General features: G+C 40.1%; 1 protein-coding gene across 3 annotated transcripts in view; it reads left to right on the plus strand.

The window, feature by feature from the left end:
* The window catches only part of MARCHF1 (membrane associated ring-CH-type finger 1), a 181,468-nt gene that overhangs the window by 37,702 nt on the left and 117,145 nt on the right, over positions 1 to 26,621 (plus strand). For 2 of the 3 annotated variants that reach the window (XM_060246569.1, XM_060246570.1), the window contains one exon: positions 16,943 to 17,082. The exons of the other annotated variant lie outside the window; for it this stretch is intronic. In XM_060246569.1, coding sequence (XP_060102552.1) covers positions 16,981 to 17,082 — 102 coding nt within the window. In that variant the 5' untranslated portion in view covers positions 16,943 to 16,980. Of the gene's footprint in view, positions 1 to 16,942; positions 17,083 to 26,621 lie in introns of those variants that run through there. 3 annotated transcript variants of the gene reach the window in all.

A 26,621-nucleotide genomic window follows, 5' to 3' on the forward strand; every position in this document is an offset into this window, starting at 1 on the left:
CAAGCACTAACAATTCTAACTGAATATATGCTTTCTTTTATAGAGGAGTAACTATCTGAAACCTCTTGCATTTTATTGTTTTTGATCCTGTTATTTGTGTGTGTGTGGGGGGGGAGGTTCTCTGAGCCTGGGTGATATATTGGTTGCAATTTGAAGAAGCAGCGTATCTGATGAAACGAAACGGAGTCTATGATAGTCTCTTCAGGGTCCCACAGGACTTTTTATTTTTTTATAATATTCTTTCATTAGAAAAATATCTTTAATGCAGAAGATTGACTGCAACTCCCCCAATTCCCAGAAACACTGTACTTGTAAACACTGCCAAAACTTTGTAGTTATAACAAGTCAGGGGAGCTCTGCCAGAAAAAAGATTGATAATCTCCAAGTCATCAACCAGTAAGATGTTACAGTCAAATGTGGGCTCTTTCTCATAGTAGGACGCACTTGAAAAGTATGTTACTTTTAAAGAATATTGTCCTAAAACTGGAATCTGATTAAAGGCGGCATTATAAAGAAGAATGAGGGCAGAACTTTAATCAACAAACAATGGAAAGCAAAGGCCACAAACTAATTAGCTCATTACAGTGTAAGGGGGGGGGGGATAATTTTTTCTGGGTTCCCTACTGTTCACATATGTTGCTTTGGTAACAGTTAAGTTAACAAGAGGATATTTAATTTTCTGCATTTCATCAGTTCTGAAATAACAGTAATTGCTGTATCCCTGTGATGATCTAGACAGGCACATAAGATTGCCTTTACTTTATTAATGTATTTGCCTATGTAATTTTATTCCTTGCTGCCTCTTGTAGGACATACAATTAAGCAGTTTCCAGTTAAAGCAATAGCATCTGTATGCTTGCACATGCACACAGTATTATCTATATTTTTAAAAAGTCTCAGAAGCAAATTCTGTGTTTTGAACATCTTTTTGAAAATAACTCCTTTTATTACATGTAAACAATGACAGAACACATGCCTTGGAATCTCTAGTCAAAGGATTTTAAACAATATCTCAAAAATACTATTTGGAATTTCAGTAAGCTGCTCCACTTCATCACAATTGGCCATTGGCCTCAGGAGGGTTTGTGGCTTTGTGGTAGTGCATCTGCTTGGCATGCAGAAGATTCCAGGTTCAGCCCTGGAATGTCCAGCTAAAAGGGTCAGGTGATTGGTGATATGAAAAATGTCAGCCTGAAGTACAAGAGAGCTACTGACAGTCTGAAAACAATACTGACCTTGATGGACTGATGGTTTGGTTTATTATAAAGCAGCTTCATGTGCTCATATGCTCTGATTCTTTGTACAATGGGTTTTCAAGAGCAAGGCATAACAAAAATTGCACAGATTTGGACATTTGGGGCTGCAATCTGGTTGTAAAAGGTTTCCCTGTCGACTAATAGTAGGCCAAGGGTGAGGAGTCAGTTGACTCATATGGTTGTTTTCAAGTGGCTAATATTAAGTCATGTAATTGTCTCTAGCAGGCTAAGAACAATGAAGCAGGCCCAGCAGGGCTTCTCTGCAGCAGTCTCTACCAGAATAGAAAGGGATTAAAAAATTACTTTAAAAAACAAAACTCTTAAAAAAATCAAATTCACATGAAAATAAAAATAGTGTGTGGAGGAAGGGTGTGCTGGGATATCAAGGGACAAGCATGTGTTATAGAGATGTTTTGCTATCAGGAGGTGTTTTTTTATTTAAAAAAATTAAAAACTAGCCTTGCTTATGGATGGGAACTCCATCTTACCTTGGGGAGGGCCATATAAGAGAGTAAAACACAAAGGCAAAGAGTGAAGACTGAGTAGCCAGAAAGAGCATCCTGGGCTTTTTCTGAGCAGGAACACAGCTCCAGCTAGCTTGGTGTCAGGGTGAGTGGCTTAATATGCAAAAATAAAAAAAAAGCCCTGGATGCTCCTGTGTCTTCTGAAAATGGAAGCAAGCAAATTACGGGGGGGGGGGGGGGGGGGGGGGACAAAAAAGCCGGGCAGAGAAAGAAAAAAATACCAGTTGCTCCAATTTGGAAAATCAGTAATTTCTTCTGGGAGTTCTTATATATCTATAAGAAGCAATTTTAAAAAAGACTTATTTTAGCACTGTTTTGTAGGTATATTTGCATTATACCTAAAATAAAAAATAAAAACAAGACTTATTTACTGTATTTATTCTATTTTACAAAATTTATATCCCAGTTTTCTGCCTTCATAATAGCTACCAGCGTAGCTAACAAATTAAAACATACATAATACTCTCAAAAATCATTAAGACCAACAAAAACACATAATTAAAACCAAAGCTAAAATACATGCAAACACATAAACCAAACCTTGAGTAGGAAGGAGGAACTACTGAGAGAACATAAGAGAAGCCATGTTGGACCAGGCAAATGGCTCATCCAGTCTGATACTCTGTCACACAGTGGCCAAAAAACCAGGTGCCATCAGGAGGTCCACGGGCACACTAGAAGCCCATCTCCTGAGAACCATCTCCCTGTCTGCCAGACCTGTGTTCACGATATCTCACTAGAACCATCTCCCTGTTTGCCAGACCTGTGCCGATTGTCAGGATGGGACAGAGTTGGGAAGGGTTAAACCCTCCCTACTCTTGGAGTCAGGTATCAGTGCTATGTTCCAGGTCAGCTCTCTCATCTAGGATTAAATTCTGGATGGCTGCTGTTTTTCCTGTGACTGACCTGACATTTAGCAGCAAGATTTTATTGCCTGGTTGGTTGTTGATATGGTTACCATCATGAGTTGTGCTTGAAGAGGAGCCAATAAGGGCAACAGCTGTTGTCTGTTGTCTCTTCCCCTTACCAGAAATGCTGTCCTCCCAGCACCATATCTCCCCTACCACACACACTACGAATTATGGCACCTTTTACCTTATTCTGGAAAAATTGCTGATACAAGGGATAAAAACTCCTCATTATAGAGTTGAGGAAAGAGAGTGCATGGGCAGTGGTGTCCCATAATCACAGTTCAGCCAGCAGAAGGGAAGCAGGAGATGCCAATAAAAGTACAGGAAACAATATATTTGTGAACAAATGCAACGGAAATCTGATTGCTAGGAAAAAAATGGGTGAAAGTGGTCCCAAAAGAACTAGGAGGGAAGGGGGGGGGGAAATGTGAAGCAAGCACTAATGATTCAAGAGAATGTGTAGAAGACAGGATGTAAACCAATGCAATAGGTAACCAGAACCAATGCAGAACCAGCCTTTTGAAGCTAATTGGGGGGGGAGCTCTCATAAGTGAGATAACTGCAGATAAGCTGCTTGAAAGACAGTTGCCACTTGCCATTAATGGTTGTTTTGCAGTCTCTTCCACAGACATCAACTCCTGTACAAATTATTCCTGGAGGAGTACAGGATGAAGTCTGTATGTAGAGGGTCTCCTGCCTGGAGTATGGCAACCCTGGAAATCCCCTCCTTGGGTTATAGGTAGATAGAGAGGGAAAGAGCTTTACACTGCTTCATAAAGTCAGCTTCATAAAACAGATCTTATGTTGCTATTTTAAAAGGTCACTGCCCTGCAGATAAGGGCCAGATGTAAGGAATCTCTCTATCCAAAGGCAAGTTACTAAGGGAAGTATGGCTTAAGATATGATGTACTGAAGACCATCGTCTTAAACAAAGAATGTAAAAGGCTAAATTTACTGGCCTGGGTGTGTCAGGTGTGTCAGAAGGCTGTCAGTAATATTCTGAGTCATTTCACCTCCTACCCTGTATTTTTGAGCTTATAGGAACTTTAGAGTAGTATATACCATATATTACCAATAAAAATTGTTTTTAACAAAAAAAGAGAAAATAGAGGCTTTGCTCTGTAGATCAGGAGCAATTGAGCAAGCCTTGCAAAGCAAGCTATTATGCAGAAGGAAGCAAGATATAGGGAGAAGGAAGCAGATGACAGCCAGTTGCTCGGGGGCCTGTAAGGAGCCCTCTGGGGGCCTGATTTGACCCCCGAACTGCATGTTTGACACCCCTGGTTTAGGATGTACAGCAAGCTTATGTGAATTGATGATGTTTTCTTGCAGCCAGTTCTCATTACTTTTTGCAGTGCTTTGCAGTACAGTACTTGTTGATGAAGCTATAGGAGCTCCATGATAAAATGCAGATTAAATTTTAGTTCTGTTTTGATAATTCAGGAAGCAAAATGTTGTAATGACAGCAATTCTGCAAAATTAAATGGAAATGGAACATTCTATAACAGTGTTTTGCTAATATCAGATGACTATTTTTAATGCTGACAGGTTTATCATAGCAAAAAGTATGAGGAGGTACATTGCTCTTTTTTAAAGCAAGCAAATGTGACACTGTATTCTGCAAGGTGTTTGAAGAAGAAGTCATTCGTTAAAAGGAAAAGCTATTATAATTGGTTAGCAGTAACCTATTTCCTGGAAATTAGATTACATATAATTATCCTGGGAGGTAAAGCATCTATTAATCTCCATTAGTATACTTATATAATAAACATTTTAATATCATTGCACAGTAGGACTAGTTTTGCACCTTTGAGACATCCAGACACCTGGTATTCTTATGCCTGTTAAAATACCGTGAAGAGATACTGCTTACTGTGGTGACAAGAAACAGAATTGACGTTACTCTGTGCCATACAGCTTTTCCTGAGCAATTAGAATTTGTGACATTGGTGCACATTAGAGGAATAGCATATTGTGATGTTCTTGGATTTTTATTTATTTAATTAGATTTATATCTGTCCCACCCCACACAACTAAGGTTAAAGGTGGGTTACAGCAATAAATATGAATAAATTTAAACAATTAAAACATTGTTACACAACATTAAAACCTAAACAAACATCTGCTATACTAACTCACAGATGGCAGTCAGGCACAAGTTAACAACTGCTCCTCATAACATTCTGTGTGTGTATCAATGGATGCTTACTGATACTGGGCAGTGGTGGTGAGAAAACAATAGGAGTGTGGAATTGATAGTGCTGAGCAGAGCAGGGGATAGGGTTGTAAGGTCCAACTAAAAAAATATCTGAGGACTTTGGAGATGGAGCCAGGAGACTTTCCAATTCCCTGAAATAAATAAAAATGCAGCAATGAAGTTCCCCTGAATACAGTGTTTGTCCTGCAGCAGCTGCATTCCACTAAATGAAATTGAACACACACACACTCACAAAGCAACACACAAACATTTTTGTGATCTCACTGGGCATTTATCCACGGGAGTTGCTGAATTTAACCATCTGCTGTATTTCAGCCAACTTCTTCAGACGAACAGGAAAATGAAAGCAGAACAGGGGGCGGCGTTTTCCTCCAAACAAACAGAGGGACTTTACTTGCTTCTCTCCCTTTCTCACATGGTTCACACACTCACCAGGAAGACCCACGTAGCTCTACCTACTCATCCCACTAATTCAGCTTTGCTCTTCCTCAGATTTAAAGGCACATACAGAGTCCAAAACACAGGCAGTTTTCAGGCTTCTTTTAATCCTGCACAGATTTAAAGGCACATGGTGGTTGTTGGGGCTGGGTTTCCCCCACTGACCAACTGGCTGGTGGCAGGAAGGAGCCTGCAAAACTAGGGGATCCCCCACTGGAACCTGAGGGCTGGCAAGGCTAGCAGGGGAGGCCAATATAGCTGGATCTACACTGCCTCAACCTTAGGCCTGGCAAAACAACTCCATTTTACAACTCCATTTTTAGGGGAGGGACGGTGGCTCAGTGGTAGAGCATCTGCTTGGGAAGCAGAAGGTCCCAGGTTCAATCCCTGGCATCTCCAAAAAAGGGTTCAGGCAAATAGGTGTGAAAAACCTCAGCTTGAGACCCTGGAGAGCCGCTGCCAGTCTGAGAAGACAATACTGACTTTGATGGACCAAAGGTCTGATTCAGTATAAGGCAGCTTCATATGTTCATATGTTCAGGTCCTGTGGAACTACAATAAGTCCCGCAGGACACTGATCTCACTCAGGAGAGTCTTCCACCAGGCCAGTGCCAGAGCTGAAAAGGTTAAGGCTAAGTGGATGTCTTTTGAGCTAGAAACTACAGAGATGTTGATTCATTGAGTGTAAAGTCCTACAGATACATTGGTCCCAGACTTCACGAGGCTTTGAAGGTTAATAATACCATAATCTTGAACTTGATCCAGTACTCAACTGAGACCTAATGCAGGTGGTGGAGCACTGGCTGTATGTGAGCTCTTAATGGCATCCCTGTAAGGACATGTATTTTGAACTAACTGAAGTTTCCAAGTCAATCTCAAGAGCTGCCACACATAGAGCAAGTTATCTGGAGGTGACCATTGCATGGATCACTGTGGCTAAGTCACAGGCACCAGTTGCCTGACCTGCCAAAGATGGTAAAAGGCTGATCTGGCAACATTTGTGATTTGGACCTTCATTGAAAGCAGGGCATCCAAAATCACACCCAGGCCCTTTACCTTTGCTGTTGGTGTCAGTAACATTCCATAAAGAGTTGGGAGCTGAATTTCCGAACTCATCTTCTGGGGGCTCAGGCACAGAATCTCCATCTTTGATGGATTTAATTTTGGTCAACTCTGCTTTAACTAACCTGCCACAGCCCCCAAAGCTCTGGTCAAGGTATCTGTGGCCATATCCTGCTGGCTGTTCATCATCAGATACAGCTGGGTGTCATAAGCCTAACCCCTGGATCAGTTCAGCAAGAAGGTGCATGTAGATATTAAATAACATCGGAGAGAGGCTTGCCCCCTGTGGGACACTGCATTCCAAGGGGTAACATGGGACACTGCGTTCCAAGGGGTAACATGGGGCACTACATACCAAGGGGTAACATGGTAAGATAGTGAGTCCACTTGAAGGTACTCAGAGTCACTGATGGCCATTTGAAAATGGTTGGAAGATCCTGTGCCAATCTATGGCATTCAAAGGCTTGTCGTCCTAGTAGGCCAGTGGGAGCAGGACCAGAGCCATGAGTCTCCTTAGAGCTTTGTGAAAATTGGAGTCCAGTTGGGGGTCCCTGACCAGACCTGAGCTTGGCATAAGCATAGTATACAGGCAAGACATTGGCAAGGAACAGCAGCAGGGTCTGGGCTGTTAGGTGACCACAGCTGCCATGGGGCCTTGCCGGAGAAAGTCTCATACTCAGTGTGCTCCACTCCAGCAAACGTCAGGGATCAACTTCTGGAACCAGAAGCTACCGTTGGCTCCCCTTACCCACTCATATGCTCCTCCAGCACCTCTGATATTTCAACGTTCAAATATTTCAGTGTCTGAGTACTTTAGCGTTTGCTTCAGTACTTAGGGATCCAGTACTTCAGCGCTATGCATTTGGTAAGCTGAATGGCTCCCGCTGCCTAACTCTAATGATGTCTAATTATAATTTCTATCTAATTCAACTTCGCACAAGAGTTCTAGGGACAACCTAGGTGTGCACCATGTTGGCCCTTGGTTCCAGCCTAAGTCTACAGTTAGTAAACTATACATAATTTATTATGCAAGCAGGAGTTGATCTTGTAAGTCACCTGCTGCAGTTCCATCTTGAAAATCTAGGCAAAATAATGGAGGCTAGTAAAGCTGCTAGTGAAATTCTCTTTGTTTTGAATTGGACATGGGTAGTGTGGAGTGTGGATAGCCCAGTCAGTGTGGCCTATTCCACTGTCATGAACCTGGTCACCTGAAATGGAATGACCATCCCTGTTTTGACTTTAATCTTTTCTTCCTCTGAGATTTACTATAAAGTTCTGTGCCATCATATTCCTGTAAATTTTAAGATTGTGTTCCAGATGCTTGGCTACAAACTGTTAACAAAAAAGCTTTCTTTTGAGAACAATAACTAAGAAGGTTTGTGACACATGTGAACTGTGTTTCTCACCATAATAGATTGTTTAGTGTACATACAGTGTCCTATTATTCTTTCTAGCCCAATGAGATGCCAGAGAAGTGTGTGTTCAAGAAACTTGTGTTTTGAAGAAGGAACTTGGAATCTATGGAGAGTAATTGTGTTGTATTGTTGGAGATGGACCAGGGTGGGGGAAGAGGATAGATTAATAGTTACAAAATAGAATTTATTGTTGAAACAACAATGCTGCTATATTTCAGGCCATAAACTCCAACCACTGCCCCCAATACAAACCCTCTTCCTCAGCAGAGCTGTATTATATAAAACATATAAAACATAAAATAAACATATAAAATAACAAAGTTTGAGTCCAGTGGCACCTTTAGCACTAACAAAATTTTATTCTAGGTATAAGCTTTTGCATGCACACAGACTTCTTCAGTTAAAAATGTGAAGGTAGTCCCTTGTGCAAGCACCAGCCGTTTCTGAATCTGGGGTGAATACAAGCATACAAAACCTTATACCCAGAATAAAACCTTGTTGGACTGGACTCAAACTTTGTTTTGATGTTTTAGATGAATATGGTTGCCCACCTAAATCTATAAACATATAAACTTAATAATTCTTATATATCACAGAAACAAATAGTATATAAATACTATTTCTAGAACTGTAATTAATTGGTTGTATTTTATTGAATCCAAAAGTGATTTACATAACTTGCCATATTATTTGAGCTTGAAATCATCATATTTTACCAGATTAGAGTCCACCACTCTTAACCGCTACATTGCTTTGACTCCTTTTCACTGTCTGTGGTTCCTATCACCAAAACTAGAACAAGATGGACTTTATGGGAACTTCCTGAATCTGGAGGTTCCAGCTGCTAATCAGTGCCTCCATTCAGTAGTGGTACAGTGTTGACACATATTACATGTTAGGTTTGTCTGTAGAAATTGTTTGTGTGTGAGTGCACAGAAGAGTGAATGGAGTGAGAAATATTTGTGTGCAAATGAAATGAAAAGTATGTATAGGTTGTGCAGAATACCTGTGATGATTATGTACAACAGTGAATTAGTTGCAGTGTTTGGACTAGGATCTGAAAGACCCAGATTCAAATCCCCAGTCTGTCATGGAAGCTTGCCAGGTGACCTTAGACCTATCACACACTCTCAGATTACAGGATTGTTGTGAGAGTAAATGAAGGAGTGAATTTTAATCCACTTTGTGTTCTTATAGGGGAGAAAAGTGGAGTATAAATGAATACAATAAGTAAATAAGTTTTCTCATGCATATCTATGTAGATTCAGATCTTTAGTATCCATCCAGTACTCTAGCCATGTAACCACATTGATTAACATCCTATGCAAACACAACTTAAAGAGTCATGTGATTCATTTCCAAGAAGGAGGCACTTACAGTGGGAAACTGGGCAGATATACAATCTGAATGCCTTTACCCAATAAAAGACATACATCCAAAGTCCGGTGAAGAGAAAAAATAATTTATTGCAATAGATTGTGGAGCAGAGCTAAGCCAAGACCTGCATACCAAGCTGCTCCACCCCCTTTCAGGGAGGTCAGTACTTTATATAGCCTTGATGACACATTGGCACATGTTTGCATATATACATGTTAATTGGCTGCTACATACATCATAATTCCATTATTATTAATAAATGCTGAATGATAATACAATTGTGTCAGGATGTAAGAGATTCAGGTGAAAAAGAAAGTTGGCTATCTCCTTTTAATGATACAGTTGAGCATATTGCATGTTCTCTTTTATTTAGCTAAGGAAAAATGTAATAATCTGGTTTTAATATGGTAAAGTTTAACAGTTGCAATTACTGCACTTTGAATGTAAAGGCCTATGTAATTATAGACACAGCCATGGAGTTGTTAAACAACAATTTGCAGACTTCCTACCCTTCTTTGTAGTCGTTTATCCTGTTCTCTTAGAATATTCTTTAAAATGTCTGCATTTTTTTCTAGGCAGGTACAACTATATAGAGTTCCTTTTGGAGAGCCAGTTTGGTGTAGTGGTTAAGTGCGTGGACTCTTATCTGGAAGAACTGGATTTGATTCCCCACTCCTCCACTTGTAGCTGCTGGAATGGCCTTGGGTCAGCCATAGCCCTGACAGAGTTTGTCCTTGAAAGGGCAGCTGCTGTGAGAGTCCTCAGCCCCACCCACCTCACAGGGTGTTTGTTGTGGGGGAGGAAGCTAAAGGAGATTGTTAGCCGCTCTGAAACTCTGAGTGGAGGGCGGAATATAAATCCAATGTTGTCGTCGTCTTTTTTTGTTGCCTGAAAAGTTATTTAATTTAGTCTTAAACTATTGGTGAAATTTTTTTAAAATGAACATTCTGTTTTGAAAGTTTGATCTTTGTTTTCAAAAGCACAAGTAATCTGCACAAGAAAGGTGACAAGCACAGTGCAGTGTTGGTTACTCTCTTGGTTATAATGATTTAATGAAAAAGACCTACCTGTGTTTCTATTAAGGAAGAGTAATTCCATCTTTCCCTCTTATCCATATGTGTTTTCTTCCTTCATTATCTCCATCATTCTCTACCCCTTGGAGTTTCACTCTCAAGGTGATTCAAATCTGTAGATTCATTCCTACTCTTATAGAATATGTTAATCTAAGAATTCTGGTAACTCTATATTCACCTTTAGAGTTTTGTGTATTTTGTAATAATTAACCATAAATGATAACACTGTCATATTTCTGTGGAACAGAATTGCCATTCTAAATGATCTAATCATCTTCTGTGAGAGCAAATAAGTAAGGCATTATGTGCCACTTATAGTAAAATGGTAAAAGACATTTAGACCATTTTACAGATTACTTTTCCCCCATTTTTTTTAGTTTGCTCTTTATGCATATGCCATGTCGCACACAGTCTAAAGTTCGCCATTCAAAATCCTATCACTGCTCACAGAATATCATGGCAGATGGCAGGTTCTGAATTTTTCAGGATAAACGAATTTTAGTTATTTAAGCTCATACTGATGCTTGCTGTGCCAGGCCAGTACGGCAGTAATTTCCTCTGAAAGAAACCATTGTATAAGTAAACTATATATTCACTTATATTAAAAAAAATTCTGTATTATAAATAAAAATATTATGACTATTCTGAACATATTGTCACTGAGAATAATTTTTTACAACATCTGTGAGGAAGGATTATTAGAGGAGAAACCAAGCCTCTTAATGAAATAGTAATGGTAAAAAAGCTTAATGAGCTTAATGCTAGTTGAGGTGTTCAAATATTTATTTAAAATTGATCTTCAGTTAGGGGAAAATGAAACAGTATGGACAGTCAGGTCTTGTTACTTCAGTTCTTGTTTCAGAGTATCTGTGCATGGGCAGCAAATCAGGGGGGAAAAAACCTGCCCATAAAGATGATGTGCAATGTTCACAATTTTGCCATTCGTCACAGGATTTCCCTTTATCTTCTTTTTGGTATGAGCAGCCCCTCTTTTCTTTCCTTTTTTTTTTTTCTCTGGCTGTCCCACCCAGTCATTTTAATGTATATTCGTAAAAGCTGATTCAGCCTAGGGAACTGAGGGGAGAGACTAAAATCCTTCTTATGTCCTGCAGTTTGATAATGGCACACAAGAGGCTGATGGTAATTCAAAAATAACAAACTGTTTTGAACATATGAACATATAAAGCTGTCTTATACTGAATCAAACCCTCGGTCCATCAAAGTCTATATTGTCTACTCAGACTGGCAGAGGCTCTCCAGGGTCTCAAGCTGAGGTTTTTCATGCCTACTTGCCTGGATCCTTTTTAGTTGGAGATGCTGGGGTTTGAACCTGGGACCTTCTGCTAACCAAGTAGATGCTCTACCACTGAGTCACCGTCCTTCCCCTGTCAGGTAGGAATCAGTATAGGACTTATGTGGTGAATAGGCAACAGAAATGAGGTAATATTAATATGTTACTGTTTCTGTTATTCAGATAGGTCTTTAAAGCTTGAGGAGATAGAGTTCATGACACTCTCTGCTTATATAAAGAAGCATAAGCTTCTTGGTATCAGACACTTAAGGCAGGAACATTGGAGCAAGTTCAAGTTTTCCTTCTTAATCACTTAATAGGGATCACCCCCCTTTTCTAGGAACTGTTCCCCTCAAGCTTGAATGGGGATCCCTCTTGATCCTCTCCCATAGCCTTCCTTTCCAGTCAACTGTCAGTTCTTAACTGCTGGGGGGAAAGTGTAGATGACTGGGGAAGGCAATGGCAAACCACCTCATAAAAAGTTTGCCATGAAAACGTTGTGATGTTTCCCAGAGTCAGAAATGACTGGTGCTTGCACAGGGGACTACCTTTACCTTTTTTAAAAAAGATGTTTTAGGACAGGGAGAAAAATGTTCTCTGTGTCCATTTTCTGTGTCCATTTTCTGTATTGTATGATGTTCCCCATAGTTGCTTTTTCTCTTAACTGTGGAGTCCCTAATGGGAAAAGCAATCCAGTCATCTTGGTTGCCCTCCGCTGCCTTTTTTTCTAGTTCTGCAGTATATTTTTGAGATATGGCATTCAAAACAGTTTACTGTTCCAAAAGTGCACCCACAAGAGCTTTACAATATTGGCAGTTTTTCATTTCAGTCACTCAGCATTTTCATCTAGCTCTCTACTGTAACCTCAAGGTCTCTTTCCTTGATAGTAACTACCAGTTCAGATGCTGTAACTATCTGTTTAAGGTTAGGGGGAGGGGGTTGCTCCACTTGGATCACCTTGCACTCACTGATCCTCTTTCGCCGTTGTTTTCCACAGAAGCAATTTGGACAGATTCTAATGGAGCTGTTCACAATTTGCTTTAGTTTTCACCACCCTGAATCGTTTGGTATCATCCTTACCACACCATTGCACATTTCCAATTCCAGATTGTTTACGTACAAATTAAATAGCTCTAATCCCAGCACTGATGTTTATAGGATCCCACTGTTTACTTCCTGCCATTTACTGACTCACTTGCTACTAGTTCACAGTATGCTAGAGCTAGAAAATGCTTTTAATCTGTGGCTGATAGCAGTCTTACTAGGAGAACCAACTAAGTTGTTTAATTCATGAATAGAACAGTGCTTTGTGTTCCATTCCCTTCTGTTTTATGTCATTCATAGTTTCCCAGTAAGGAATGAGACCACTTTAACATTTAACTTAATTTGTCTTGAATCAGTTGTTTGTTAAGATGTTACATGTAATTTTTCTAGATGAGAAAAACACTAATTTAGTTAATCAGACTTTAATTCATATTAATTTGGTTTAAATGCCACATATCTATTGAGTTGTTTAAAATATTAGTAAGAACACAGTTGCTCGTTACAGGCACAAAGTACTTGTGTGGCAAAGTTCAAAACACTCCAGCAGAGTTTATGCGAAGAATTGCCCTCTAGAAACTTGGAAACTAATAAGAATATATGATGTTGCCTGAAAACAAAAATACGTTGTGTTGTTTTTCTGGACTGTCTTAGTTAGATATATTCATAGACAAGTAACTATGGGTATTTATTTATTTATTTATTTATTTATTTATTTATTTATTACTTTACATTTATATCCCGCCCTCTCCGCAAGCGGACTCAGGGCGGCTTACAGTATCATAAAAACAGTCAATTCCATAAAACATATAAAACCATAAAACATTTATCAAGTTAAAAACTAGTACGCTATCTCAGTCTAGTCTGGCGGTATTGGGGTCTGACTATGACCGCCAGCTTCTGTAGGATGTCCGGTGGCAGCCCATTTTCAGTCAACCAGAAAAGCCTGCCTAAACAGTTCGGTCTTACAGGCCCTGCGGAACGCCGACAAATCCCGCAGGGCCCTTATAGCTTCTGGGAGGGTGTTCCAGAGTTCTGGTGCTGCCACCGAGAAGGCCCTAGATCTTGTTGCGGATAGCCTGGCTTCTTTTGGGCCAGGGGCAGACAGCAGATTTTTTGTCCCTGATCACAGGGTAAAGATAGTGCCATTATTGTTATTGATATAGTGCCATCAATATGAATGGTGCTTAGCACAGAATGATTTCATTGAGAATTTCTTAATTATTTAATTGCAAGTTGTTTATGTGTAGCATTTAGTGCAACCCTATGCATGTCTGCTTCAGAAGTCTGCCTGCCCAGATTAGTATGTATAGAATTGTATCCTTTTTCATTTAGATATAAAGTTTAAAAATCTGCCTGTAGTTATGCTTGTTTTGTATTTTGTCAAATGTGACACAGTCAAAATATAGCAGTATATGCCTGGTAGGATGTGATTAGGGTTGCCAAGTCCAACTCAAGAAATATCTGGGGACTTTGGGGATGGAGCCAGGAGACATTGGGGGCGGAGCCAGGAGCAAAGGTGTGACAAGCATAATTGAACTTCAAGGGAGTTCTGGCCATCACATTTAAAGGGACCGCACATCTTTTAAATCCCTTCCCTCCATAGGAAATAATGAAGGATAGGGGCACCTTCTCTTGGGGCTCATAGAATTGGACCCCCTGGTCCAATCTTTTTGAAACTTGGGGGGTATTTTGTGGAGAGATACTGGATGCTATGCTGCAAATCTGGTGCCTCTACCTCAAAAAACAGCCCCCCCCAGAGCCCGAGATACCCGCGGATCAATTCTCCATTATTTCCTATGAGAATAAGTCTCCATAGGGAATAATAGAGTTCCCTACCCTCCCTCTGCTTTCTCTCTCTCACTCACACACACGCTTAACTGTCTCTGGTGCAAGTGGGCAGCCTTGTTGGTCTGAAGCAGTAGAACAAAGCAGGAGTTTCTGGTGCCTCCACAACCAGGTCTGGAAAGTACAGGCGCTATGCTGCTCTTTTACACACACACTCACTTGTCCAAAACGAAAGCAAAACAGAGGGGCTGCACTTGGAGATCTGCTGTTGCCAACCCTTCCCCATGAAGTACTTTCTGCTCCGGTTTAAAGGCACACACACATTTTAAAACCGGACCTGTTTGCAGGTCCTGCTCCAGATCTAGAGGTACATGGCGGGTGTGGGGGAGGGGCTTCCCCTGCCGGCCAGCTGGCTGGGGGCGGGGGGAAGCTTGTAAAACCAGGGAATCCCCTGCTGGGACCTGGGATTGGGAAGCCTAGATGTGATATTAACAAAACTTGCCAAACTATGGCTGTCGTTGAGTATCATCTGTGATCATTCTCTAAATCAGTGCGGTACAACAACGGGTGTATATAAGCAATGTAAAATATGTATTTTAGTCTGAATTGACAGCATACTTTCTAAAATTAAGATGGCTCCTTGAGTTTTTGGAAGAGTCACCAAAGGATAGGAGACGTGAAAATGGTGCAAAGAGGAGGCAGGAGCCCTTCACCCTTTACCATGGTCCCTAGCAGAATCAGGCTCCTGTGGCATTTTAAGAGTAAAAATGTACTGTAAAATGGCACTGTGTCCCTGTCTTGGGCTAAGTGATGCGGTGTCATCTAGTTTGGCCTTACTCAAAGAATGCTTTCAGGAATCCTCCCAGCTGCAACACTGCTGCTGCTATGGAGCTTGTACAGGAACAAAAGCTTTGTTTTAGGGATAATACTTGTCACTTTATAATTCATTATAGATCATAATTATGTGTGTAATCTTCATAGTTTACAAAATTTGCAAATGTTGGTGGTATTGCCCTAGAAAACTACAATAAACATTTGGTATGCCACAACTGAAGCCCAGTCGAGGAAGTTACTTTTTCATTTTTATTGTAAATTAAATTATACTGATTCTGATACTGCAGCTGATACTGATTCCAGATTGTAGAAATGTATATAGAAAGGTGATTTTTAAATGAGGAGTGCCAAGTATTGTTAGTCCAAGTAAAATGTGGTAAAGCCGGTTAAGCTGCAAACTTAAGTTTCAGCTACCCTGGGCATTATGTACTGTCTTGTACTTAGAACAGGGAAATGGAAGGGAACTGAAACTAGACTTCTGCAATGGCACTTGCTTACTGTAACACATCTCCAAGCAACAAGGGAATTAATCTCCAGATTATTTAAAGGGGTTTTTTAGTTCATAATACATAGCTAATACAATATTTTAAATTCTTTTGAAGTGCATGCAGGAAATAAGATTACCCAGGGCTTTTTTTACCAAAAAAGCAGGAACTCGTGTGCATATTAGGCCACACCCCCTTATGTCACTCTTGTTTTGCACAGGGCTTTTTGAAGAAAAAGCCCAGCAGTGACTAATTTTGCATATTAGGCCACATCACCTGACACCAAGCCAGTTGGAACTGCGTTCCTGTGCGTTCCTGCTCAAAAAAAGCCCTGAGATTACCCATGTGATCCTGTGGAGAGTTATTTCATTAGGTTTAGGTCAGAGTAACTGCATTGGAGTGGAGTGTTACTTGTTTCAAGGAAGTAGGGTTTCAAAAGAGCATGCTTAGGATAGCAGCAGATGTCTTCTTTATTTCATGCATGTTTTTGAAAAAAATGATTTACAAGATATCCTTACAAGAACTACCATCTTCAGTAAAACTGGAGTATGCCATGGAAATTAAATGTTTTATTTATGTGTGGATTTTAAAGATAGTTGATATTTAGAAAAAAAATGTTTCTTGAAATACGTTTTCCTAACATAACCTTTCATTACTAGATTGTAGTAATCTCACATGAGGTCTGTCAGTACCTTTTTTGTGTAGGAGCTCATTTACATATTAGGCCACACCAACTAGCCTGGGAGCATGTGGCTGCTGCATGGTGCATCAGGCCAGCCAGAGCCAAGTCCAGCTCAGGCAGAGCTCTGCTCCTGTGGGCTCCTGCAGAAAAAAAGCCCTGAGGTCCTCCATTCATTGTTACTACACTTAAACAAAATACATTGAATTGTGGGAAATCTTGCATTTAATTTTTAGTGCATGTAACATGTTTTGTTATGCTTCTATATATTCCAGTTAACACCTCAATTCTACATGTGTGTATTTTAAAGTCAAAATAAAGTAGTTTCATTTTCTTAAGAATGCCATAAGCTGTTTTCCCAAGCACATTTACTTGGGGCTCGTTCTAAGAAATAATGTGTTTAGGACTGATGTCCTTACCATTGATGTTTCCTATCAGTGAATACAGTTTGATTATTTATGCACAGGTCAAATATGTCATTGCATGCACTGAGACATACTGGCAAGAAACTCAAAACAGAATTGTTTCAGGGAATGTAAATTATTTTCAGAATTTCAGAAATTGAAAAGGGATAAGTGGAAGGAGAAAATGTTGGGCTGGTGCCAAGCGATAGCTCGTAATCCTCACAGACTCCCAAACAGCACAAGAACCCCCGAGGTCTCAGGTGATGCTTCACACATTTCTGCCTTGGTGAGTGAAAGCTCTATTTCATGATGATGGCATGTACCCCTCCAACATCCTTGAAAGCTGCTAAAATCAAAAACAATAGTGCATGCACCTTTCTGTATCTTAATCTGAATCTTTCTGTGCTTCTTTTGTGTTTATTTTAAATGAACTGTTCAAGTTTTCCAGTTTCGATAGGCCTTCATTGCCCCCCTTTTGTTTTTTGCATGCTGCAGCTGTTCAGATTACTTTTGCTGTTCTGTGAATGGAAAATATATGATTGCATTCTTAACTTCTAAACAGACTATTTCCCTTCTAACAGCTTCAAAAAATACTGTCAAGGTAAAAATGTCTTCTCTTATGAACATAAATAATCTGGTTATTTTTATTGGTCCTTCATGCATGATATGAACAGTGGGTCCTATTTAATAGTGGTGTTCTATGTTGTAAGCTTACCTGAGATATGAACAAAAAACTAAAAGGCATTATAGAAAGATTATTCTTTTTTATTCAGTATAGTGGATGGATAGTTGGGTTTCAGATGCTAATTGTACACAGGGTAAGTTACACTAAATTTTCCATTAATTTTTTGAACAAAATTATTTAGATACAAATGTTTTGATCTTAAAGGAATTAAGCAAATATAATTAAGAAACTGAATACATATTCCCTGCATTTTATTTACTGTCTCAGTGGTTGTCCCTCAGTAATGTAATTAATTGTCTGCTCTTCATTTTTAAGTTCTTGTAAACATTGACTTGATAATTTCTGGTATTTCCATACTCTTAGCAGGTGCACATGGTTTGTATATGTTGGAGTGGGGTAGGAGGAGAGATTTGAAGGTCCAGGAAGAAGCTAGAAAAATTGTTTTTTCACAAGGCTTTTGTTTTTCAATTTTTCCAATGATGGTCATGCTGTAGGGATACAACCACTTGGATACTATTCATGAGGACTTCTATTCATGCAGGACTTCTTTTGCTTCTCAACAGTTGTATGCCTTCTATTGTCCTTTTGACCTGACATGGCGACCTTTTCATTTCTCCCTCAAACCACTATGAGACATATACTGACAGACTGGCTTACATTGCATGAAGGAGAACAAAAATAAGGAGGAGGCAGGAGAGTAACAACTAAAGCCTCAGAAGATAACGGAAAGTTTCACTGAGAACTTAGCTCTCTTTTATCAGATAGCAAAGTGAAGGTACATGTGCTAAGATAGCATAAAGTGCATCAGCTTGCAGTTTTTTCTCAAGTACTGGGTATATTTGCAGTTTGGTTGTACTAGGCTAAAGCATTTATAACATTTAAGTTCCATAAATATGTCAAATATTGCAATTTTACAGGCTAAATATGTTGTAAATGATACATTTTATTTTGTTAAAATTTCAAAATTAGTTTAGATTTGATAGGGTAGTAAATATTGCATATATTTCAGTTTTGTCCAAAATAGGGGGAAACCCCCATTTTGTCCCTGGGACTTCAAAATTAATGGAATTTTGCCTCTCTAAGTAGAAATGGCAATTACTATGTGACTTGGCATTAGAATATTCATATTATTTTTATTAAATATATCCTTTATTCCTTTATTTAATTATCCTTTATTTAATTATCACAGAGCCCTACACTAATTTTACAGCTATTGGCCCTTTTAGCACTCTCATTTTAATCCATATCCACTGCCATATCCTCTAAGCAATTCTGCACTAAAATGAAATTCAGCCTTCTTTTTATTTTGTTCCCCCCCCCCCCTTGGCATTATGTTACCTCCCTTCATTGGTTGCCCCAGGGTTTTTGGATGCTGTTTTGCCATGAACTTAATCACCTCAAATCTAATGCCTGGAAGAAAAAAAAAGTCGGAGTGAATGGTAAGCACAGAAATGGCCATTGTTTTTGCAAATCATCCCTAATTTTGATAATAGAAACTGGTTTGGATCCAGCCAGCTTTTTCACCAAAGCAGTCTCTGTACCCAATCTTGGCTTGAAGCTGGATTGAAATGCGTCCAGAAAATCAGTCTTTTCCAAGAACCCCTGGAGATAAGAAACAACCACCTACTCAAGCACCTTGCCAAAGAATGGAAGATAGGCCACTGTCCAGGGTTTCTCCAACACAGTAGCATTTTCACTTATTTAAGAAGCATTTTCCCTTACTCCGCCAGACCATTTTCACACACAGCTTACCTCGCAGTCACAATCCTGTTCTCTCTGCAGCATCTGGTCGGATTTCCCACCATCTGCACCGAAGTTACAGGAAGTGCCGCAGCTTTTGGATAGCAAACGTAAACCGCTAAAACCCAGTTTATGTTTGCTACGCAAAAGCTGCGGCACTTCCTGTAACCGCGAGGTAAGCTGTGTGCGAAAACGGTATCAGTCTCCTTGTTGCAACTTTTATCAACCAGAAGGGGCAAGGCGCAAGAGCAAAGGTTATAGGTCACAGCTCTTCAGGGACCTTGTTCACATCCTTTGGCTCCACAAGCTGAAAGGTATCCATATAAATTGGACAAGCTACTGCCAAAGGTACATTATTTGAGCATGCATCCATGACAGCACCTAATCCAGAGCAGATCTGAACAATATGGTTTGTAAATTGATCATAGTGAGCCATCATCTGATCAGAATCCAATTCCCTGTGCTATATATTGTAAAAGCCCCATATGACCCCCTGTCCTCTTCCCTCCCTCAGAGGCAAAATCTTATTTCCCTTTTTCTTCCCCTTTTGTGACTCAGCCATCCTAGTTGTCTCTTTTCTTCTTTCCTGAAGAGTCCCACCCTGTCACAATATACTATTCTGACTGTTTGTTCATCCCAGGAATCTGAGGGAAGGAATGGGAGCCCTCTTTAACTTATATAACTTAAATAGCACTTGAGAAAAATTTTTATTCAAATTAACAAAATGTTTTATTCAACACAGAAGGGAGAGGGTCAGGTGAAGTCAAGATTTTAAATTTCTGAATTAAAATCAGTACATGGGCAGACTTCAGTTCTTAAATTTCAGGCTAATGAGAGTTTCTTAGAACTAATAATAATAATAATAATAATAATAATAATAAAATTTTATTTATACCCCGCCCTCCCCGCCGAGGCAGGCTCAGGGTGGCTTCACTTAAAATCTTTAAGTTGAGAGGCTTTTGTTCCAATGTTTTCCTGAACACTCCAGTACACTTTCTTTGAATATTCTCTGAGACATTTACTTTCCAAAAGGCTGGTGCACTATGTCTTGAAACACCAGTTCTCATATTGAGTTTTTACTGACTCAGTGGAACAGGCTTCCTTGGGCGGTGGTGGGCTCATCTTCCTTGGAGGTTTTTAAATAGAGGCCATATGACAGCAGTGCTGATCCTGTGAAGTTAGGGGGAGGTATTTGTGAATGTCCTACATTGTGCAGGGGGTTGGACTAGGGGTTGCCTTCCAATTCTATTATTCTTAAGATCTCCAAAGGCAGTTTCTAACCACACCAGACCAGGGATCTCTTTACTCTTCAGAGCGAACTCCTTGTTTAATGGGGTAGGGGAATTCTCTCACTAGAAGATCTATCCCTTTTCTTCAGCCTGAATGGGAGTCTACTTCCCTAACTTCCTTGCCATCTTTCCTCTAGTTCTCCTGTCTGTTTTAAATTGCTCTCAGTCAGGGCTGAATTCCAAAACTGTCAGTATTGGACTGTTCTCAGCTAGGGCTGAAATCAGACTGCATCTCTCCTCAGCATCCAGTTCAGAAGTCTTTCTCAGCTGATGCTAACCAATCAGATCTCTTGGAACAGCCTGTCCCCAAAGGCTCTCTGGCTGTGTGAAAAATTAACCCTACACAGTGCTTTATCTGTTTACAAAGCACTTCTAAGCTTTTAAAAGTGCAGTCCATAACACTCCCAGACCACACAGAACAGCTCAGTTGGATGATTACATGCAGATGCAATGTTAGCAGAAAAATGTTGGTTTTTTGCTGTCATCACCTGTAGTATGGGCTGTGTGCTATGTGTGATCAGTTTAATTTGGAATTTTCTGCCAACCATGTAATCCATTATCCCTTCCATTTCATGTTGATTAGTTCCCCAGTAAACCTGGAAGACTGCTTGGCAGTGTCGAAGTGAAGAGGGCACTTAGCACTAATTGTATTCAAGAGGGCAGGCAGAGCCTTGAGACAATCATTGGTAACTAAGGTGGGGGGCATCTTGACAAATATATGGAATCATGAAAGACCACTGGGACCGTGCTTTCCCATCTTCCTGGCCTAGCCTGTTGCTGTACAGAGAAACCTGGATGGCACATCTGGTTCAGATTTTCACACCCACCTCCTCCAGTGAGGTCTTCATAATACATGTCAGTTCAGCCATAATACATGTCAGATCAGGATTTAATCTTGAATGACAGTATTGTTTCCATTTACTGACCTGGCATTCAGTACCACAACATTAAGGTCAAGGGACACAGCCTCAGCGCAACTAGGTTGACTTGGAGGCAGACATGAAGGAAGAGTGGCTCACCAGTGGCCAGGCCTCCTTTTTCTGTAACAGCTAGTCTGCATCTTGCCATTGTATCTTTCTTTGCCCAGGACTATAGGAATGACAGCTTTCTTCTGGGGCGCATACCCACCACCTATCCCCCCCCAACAAGGAGACAGCTGAAGACTAGCAGTCACACTCCCCCAGCCATATAACCAAGCCATTCTATCCCCAAGTCACCAGTTTCTACTGTCAGGATAACTGGATCTTGTATACCCCAAAGTTGCTTCCCCAGTTTAGTATATTTATTTTGACTGCTGTTCAGGAAACAAAATTTAGAAAATATTTTTATTTATTTATTTAGTAGGCTTATATTCCACCCTTTCCCATAAATGGGCTCAGGGCGGATCACAACATACAATAATAACAATTAAAAATCTATAGGTCAGAGTTAAGACACTACATTAAAATTAAGCAAGTAAAACAGTAAATAAAGTGCACCACCGGTAGGAAGGGCACATTATACAAGGTAAATAGTTATAGGCCCATATTAAATGTTGGTAGTAGTAATAAGAAAGCACTGCAGGAGGACACAGTGTCACCACAAGGTCCCCACAAGAGAGGCCAACTGATGGAATCATGGGACACCCACTGCCATAAGCCCGGCGGAACAGCTCTGTCTTGCAGGCCCTATGAAATAGCAATAACTCAGATAGGGCCCAGATCTCCACAGAGAGCTGATTCCACCAGGCAGGGGCCAGAGTTGAAAAGGCCCTGGCTCTAGTTGGGCAAATCGAACGTCCTTAGGGCCAGGTTCATGTTAAATGTATTGTAATATAAATAGTTAAATGTAACATAAATAGTTCATGTTAAATGTATTGCTGAATAACAACAGATATTTGAAATATTCATTCAGTAGAAAAAATACATCAAGGGCTGGACCCTGCCAGATTTCCCAGTGACTCTCACGAGACTCTCCTCCTTACCTTAGCCCCCACCCTAATGACTTCTGTCCATGCCCATGTCATTTTCTACAGCAAAGCCATTTTCATTGGTTGATGTGGACCCTTTCCTCACTCGTGGAAAGATTGGTTGAATCCGGTATAATTTAATGTAATATTCAAACAAATTCAAAGCTTCATGTAGATTTTCCCTGTACTTCCTACACACTTAAACCAAACAAACAAAACCAACAACTGGATATGAACACCTACCTCATTCAATACAAAATAGATTTCAGATCACAACAGCAGGGAACTTTTTGTTATTGAAATAATTAAAATTAGAAAGACATTTTGGATGTACAAAAGAAAATGCTGCAAGCAGTGAACAGCCTCTATATTGAAGAATGGTTTTTAAAAAATTGAACCACCTTAAAAACAAAACAGATCTGCCAGATTATGCTTCTCACCAGGTGGCCTCTCTCTACAAAATTTCAACCTGGTTGGACAGCATACCAACATTTTATGAGGAATAGAACGTTCAACTGTGATAATGATAAAATAGTATTTTTTTCCTATGGGGCTGAGCTAATGGAGCTGCTTCCACTGCTTCATAAAGGTTGTTTATATTTCTGTCATACATTTTATTTATTGTTGTCTCAAATAGTTTATAATGGACATTTTAAGAAGTATAACAGACATAACAGGCAATATTTGTAGTATGGGATATGCTGGAGGTGCATTACGTTGGCTTATATTACACATATTTATTTCTTTGCTTCTTCAGTATTTTTGTCTAGGGTATTTTATTTGTCTGTGAAGAGAGTCATTTTTTTCTAAGTGAAATTCTTAGCTGAACTCCTACATTAAAGTGATGGAGAATTGCTGTTTCAGTCAAAACAAATGGGATGTCAGTTTTCACACTTTGCTTTCCTTTACCTCCAGAAATGTTTAACATTTTCAGTGTTTTACATGAGGCAGGCATATCAAGTCAAGCATTACTAAAGAGCTGTCAAGAAGAAACATTGGAACAAAGAAAGGAAAAGAAAGGAACAGGCCTTCCGTTGCTGAAATGCAGACCTGATATCAAAGCAGAAGAGAAGTGAACAATTGTTTAAAACTTGGTTTCTTACCTAAGCCAAGTTGGTAGTAGGGCCAAAAGAAGTCAGCTTCTAGAAGAAGACGACTGCAGATTTATACTTTGCCCTTCTCTCTGAATTAGAGACTCAGAGTGGCTTACAATCTCCTATATCTCCCCCCCCCAACAGACACCCTGTGAGGTGGATGGGGCTGAGAGGGCTCTCACAGCAGCTACCCTTCCAAGGACAACTCCTGTGATACCTATGGCTAACCCAAGACCATTCCAGCAGCTGCAAGTGGAGGAGTGGGGAATCAAACCTGGTTCTCCCAGATATGAGTTCATACACTTAACCACTACACCAAACTGGCTCTTGAAGAAGCAAAAGTTAGAATCTAGAAGCTGGAATCTACATTTAAGAGGGAGGCTTTTGCATCCCAGGACAGCTGCTGGCTTGGGTGGAGGGGTTATCATCCCCCCTCCCATCTCATTCTGTTTCTCTTCTACATTTGGAATGTGAGACATTTATTGGCATCTGAAGCCTGTATCACCCTGTGTATGTGTGCTCTTAACTTCCAAATACCCTCCAACCTCTGAGAATGAACTGGCCAACTATGATGTGTGGAGTGTGTGTGAGAAGGGAAGAAAGCGGAGATTAGGCCTATTGCTTCATATTGCCTCCCTAGCTCCCCCTGACCCCAATATGTTTGTAATTGATTATCCTACCTGGAATTATAATTAAGACCATTGAAAATTCCCCCAAGAGGGCTGACTTTTTAACAAAGATCATGAGTTATCAACTCCACTTTGATTTTGTTCTGTGGTAAAGCTTACTTTGTTCTATGATAAATCTTGCTCTTAAATCATAATAGACTTGTGTTGAAAGGCAGGCAATATTAATCCAGTTTGGAACTGGGCAGCTACCACAGTGATGGATGCTTAGCTCCTAATAGAGCACCTTCCTTACCCTTACCTCTGGTTTTTCTATCGGAGTTAAACTGCTCTGAGGTCTGAATTCCAAAACTGTAAGCACTTGAGTCTTCTCAGCTAGGGCTGAAAAGGCTCTCTGGCTCTGTGAAGAATTAACCCTTCACAGTCCTTTATCTGCTTACACAGCACTTCTAAGCTTTTAAAGTACAGTCTGTCACAGAAGGCCAATCATTACATCTAAAAATAAATATTTTTGATGCTTCACTAATTATTTTCTCATTTATATAAATGAATGTGAAGAGTAATTATGTTAAGCGGGCTAGAGAACAAACTTCTGATTCCTGCATGGTAGGAGAGCCACAAAATGCTGTGAAGGGTGAAAAAAATCTTTTTGAGATCTAGTGAAAGTTGTGTTCCAGTTCTGTGCAAGTGTTTAAATATATGTATAACACTATTGAATTTAACAGTTCAGTAATCCTCTAAAGAGGGCAGGCCTAAATGCTTCTTGAACCCAGCTCATCAACTTCCCGCATCCCTTGCTATTCTTTCTGAATCCCATTTTCACAATTTTGGCAGGTAAGAAAATAAGAATCCATGATACACTGAACTGACAGACTATTCTGGTAATCAAACTAAACAGTAGTTTTAATGTCAGTACACAGTTTGTCAGTTTGGTTCTTTTTTCTGTTCTAATATATGTGTCTGCGCAGTTAGGCATACTATGCGTGCATAAATGCATTTTGCTGCCTCAAGTACTACATTATTCAAGACAGCTACATGGTGGCCTTACATTTTTAAAACACTACTGTTTACTGATTCTATCAAGAAGAATTTACATCTTGCCTTGCTGGCTTATTTACTGTACAAGTTGCTATCTTTCAGGCTATAATTACTAGATTCCAGATGAGGCCTGGAGATCTCCTGGAATTACAGTTGATCTCTAGACTAAAGATGGGCACAGAACGCAAAAATGCTGGTTCATTTTATTTTGTGGTTTGTTGGTTTGATTGATTTGGTGGTTCGGCTTGGTTCGTGTTTTTTATTTTCTGAATGAATCATGGTTCGTTGCTGCATTTGGTTGCAGAGGTTTGGAACAGTTCCCAAGAGGGCTAGAAAGCACCATCGCAATGATGTCACCCAGGTGTGTTGTCATTGCATTGGACACGTTTGCCAGGATGACATGCCTGACTCAATAACATAGCTTCTGGTGATTTCACCATGCTGGGCACGTCACAGCATTCAAGGTGGATCCCCAGCTGATAATGACACAGACAAACCACAAAAAAAAACCCTTTGTTTTGTGAGTCATGCATAGTGTGAGTACCCGAAATGATTAGGAACAAACCACAAATCAATTATTTAAGGCATGAATCATGATTCGTGCTTCAATTCGTGCTCATACCTACTCTAGACTACAGAGATATTTTATTTTTTATTTTATTTTATTGGATTTATATCCCACTCTCCCCGCCAAAGCAGGCTCAGGGTGACTCACAACACATAACTTACAATAAAAACATTTACATTAAAAGCATTAAATAGTTTAATATAATTTGGTGCTAATTTCGATACAGATTTAAGATGACGTTCAATAATCTTAGCATCCATTGGATCTAGCGTCTTGGTGGTAGTCAGCATTTCAGTTAAATGCTAACATAAGAGAAGCCATGTTGGATCAGGCCAATGGTTCCTCCAGTCCAACACTGTGTCACACAGTGGCCAAGAAAACCCCAAATGCCATCAAGAGGTCCTTCCACTGTGCCCCCCCAGCACAAGAATACAGAGCATCACTGCCCCAGACAGAGAGTTCCAACAATAAGCTGTGGCTAATAGCCACTGATGGACTTCTGCTCTGTATGCTTATCCATTTCCCTCTTGAAGCTGTCTATGCTTGTAGCCACCACCACCTTCTGTGAAACAGTGTGAAACTGAAACAGTGTCATCTTACAAACCTTGCAGAACTGGGCAAGGTCACACAAGGCTTTGACCTCCTCAGACAGTTGGTTCCACCAATGAGGGGCAGCAATTGAGAAATCTCTTTCTCACGTTGTTTTCAATCTTGCCTCCCTTGGCCCAGGTATCGATAACAAGTTTTGTGTTCCTGATCTAAGTACTCCCTGGGGAACATGTGGGAAGAGACGGTCCCTAAGGTAAGCAGGTCTTCGGCCATATAGGGGTTTAAAGG

This window comes from Heteronotia binoei, chromosome 9 (genome assembly GCF_032191835.1).
Source record: "Heteronotia binoei isolate CCM8104 ecotype False Entrance Well chromosome 9, APGP_CSIRO_Hbin_v1, whole genome shotgun sequence".
Lineage (NCBI taxonomy): Eukaryota > Metazoa > Chordata > Lepidosauria > Squamata > Gekkonidae > Heteronotia > Heteronotia binoei.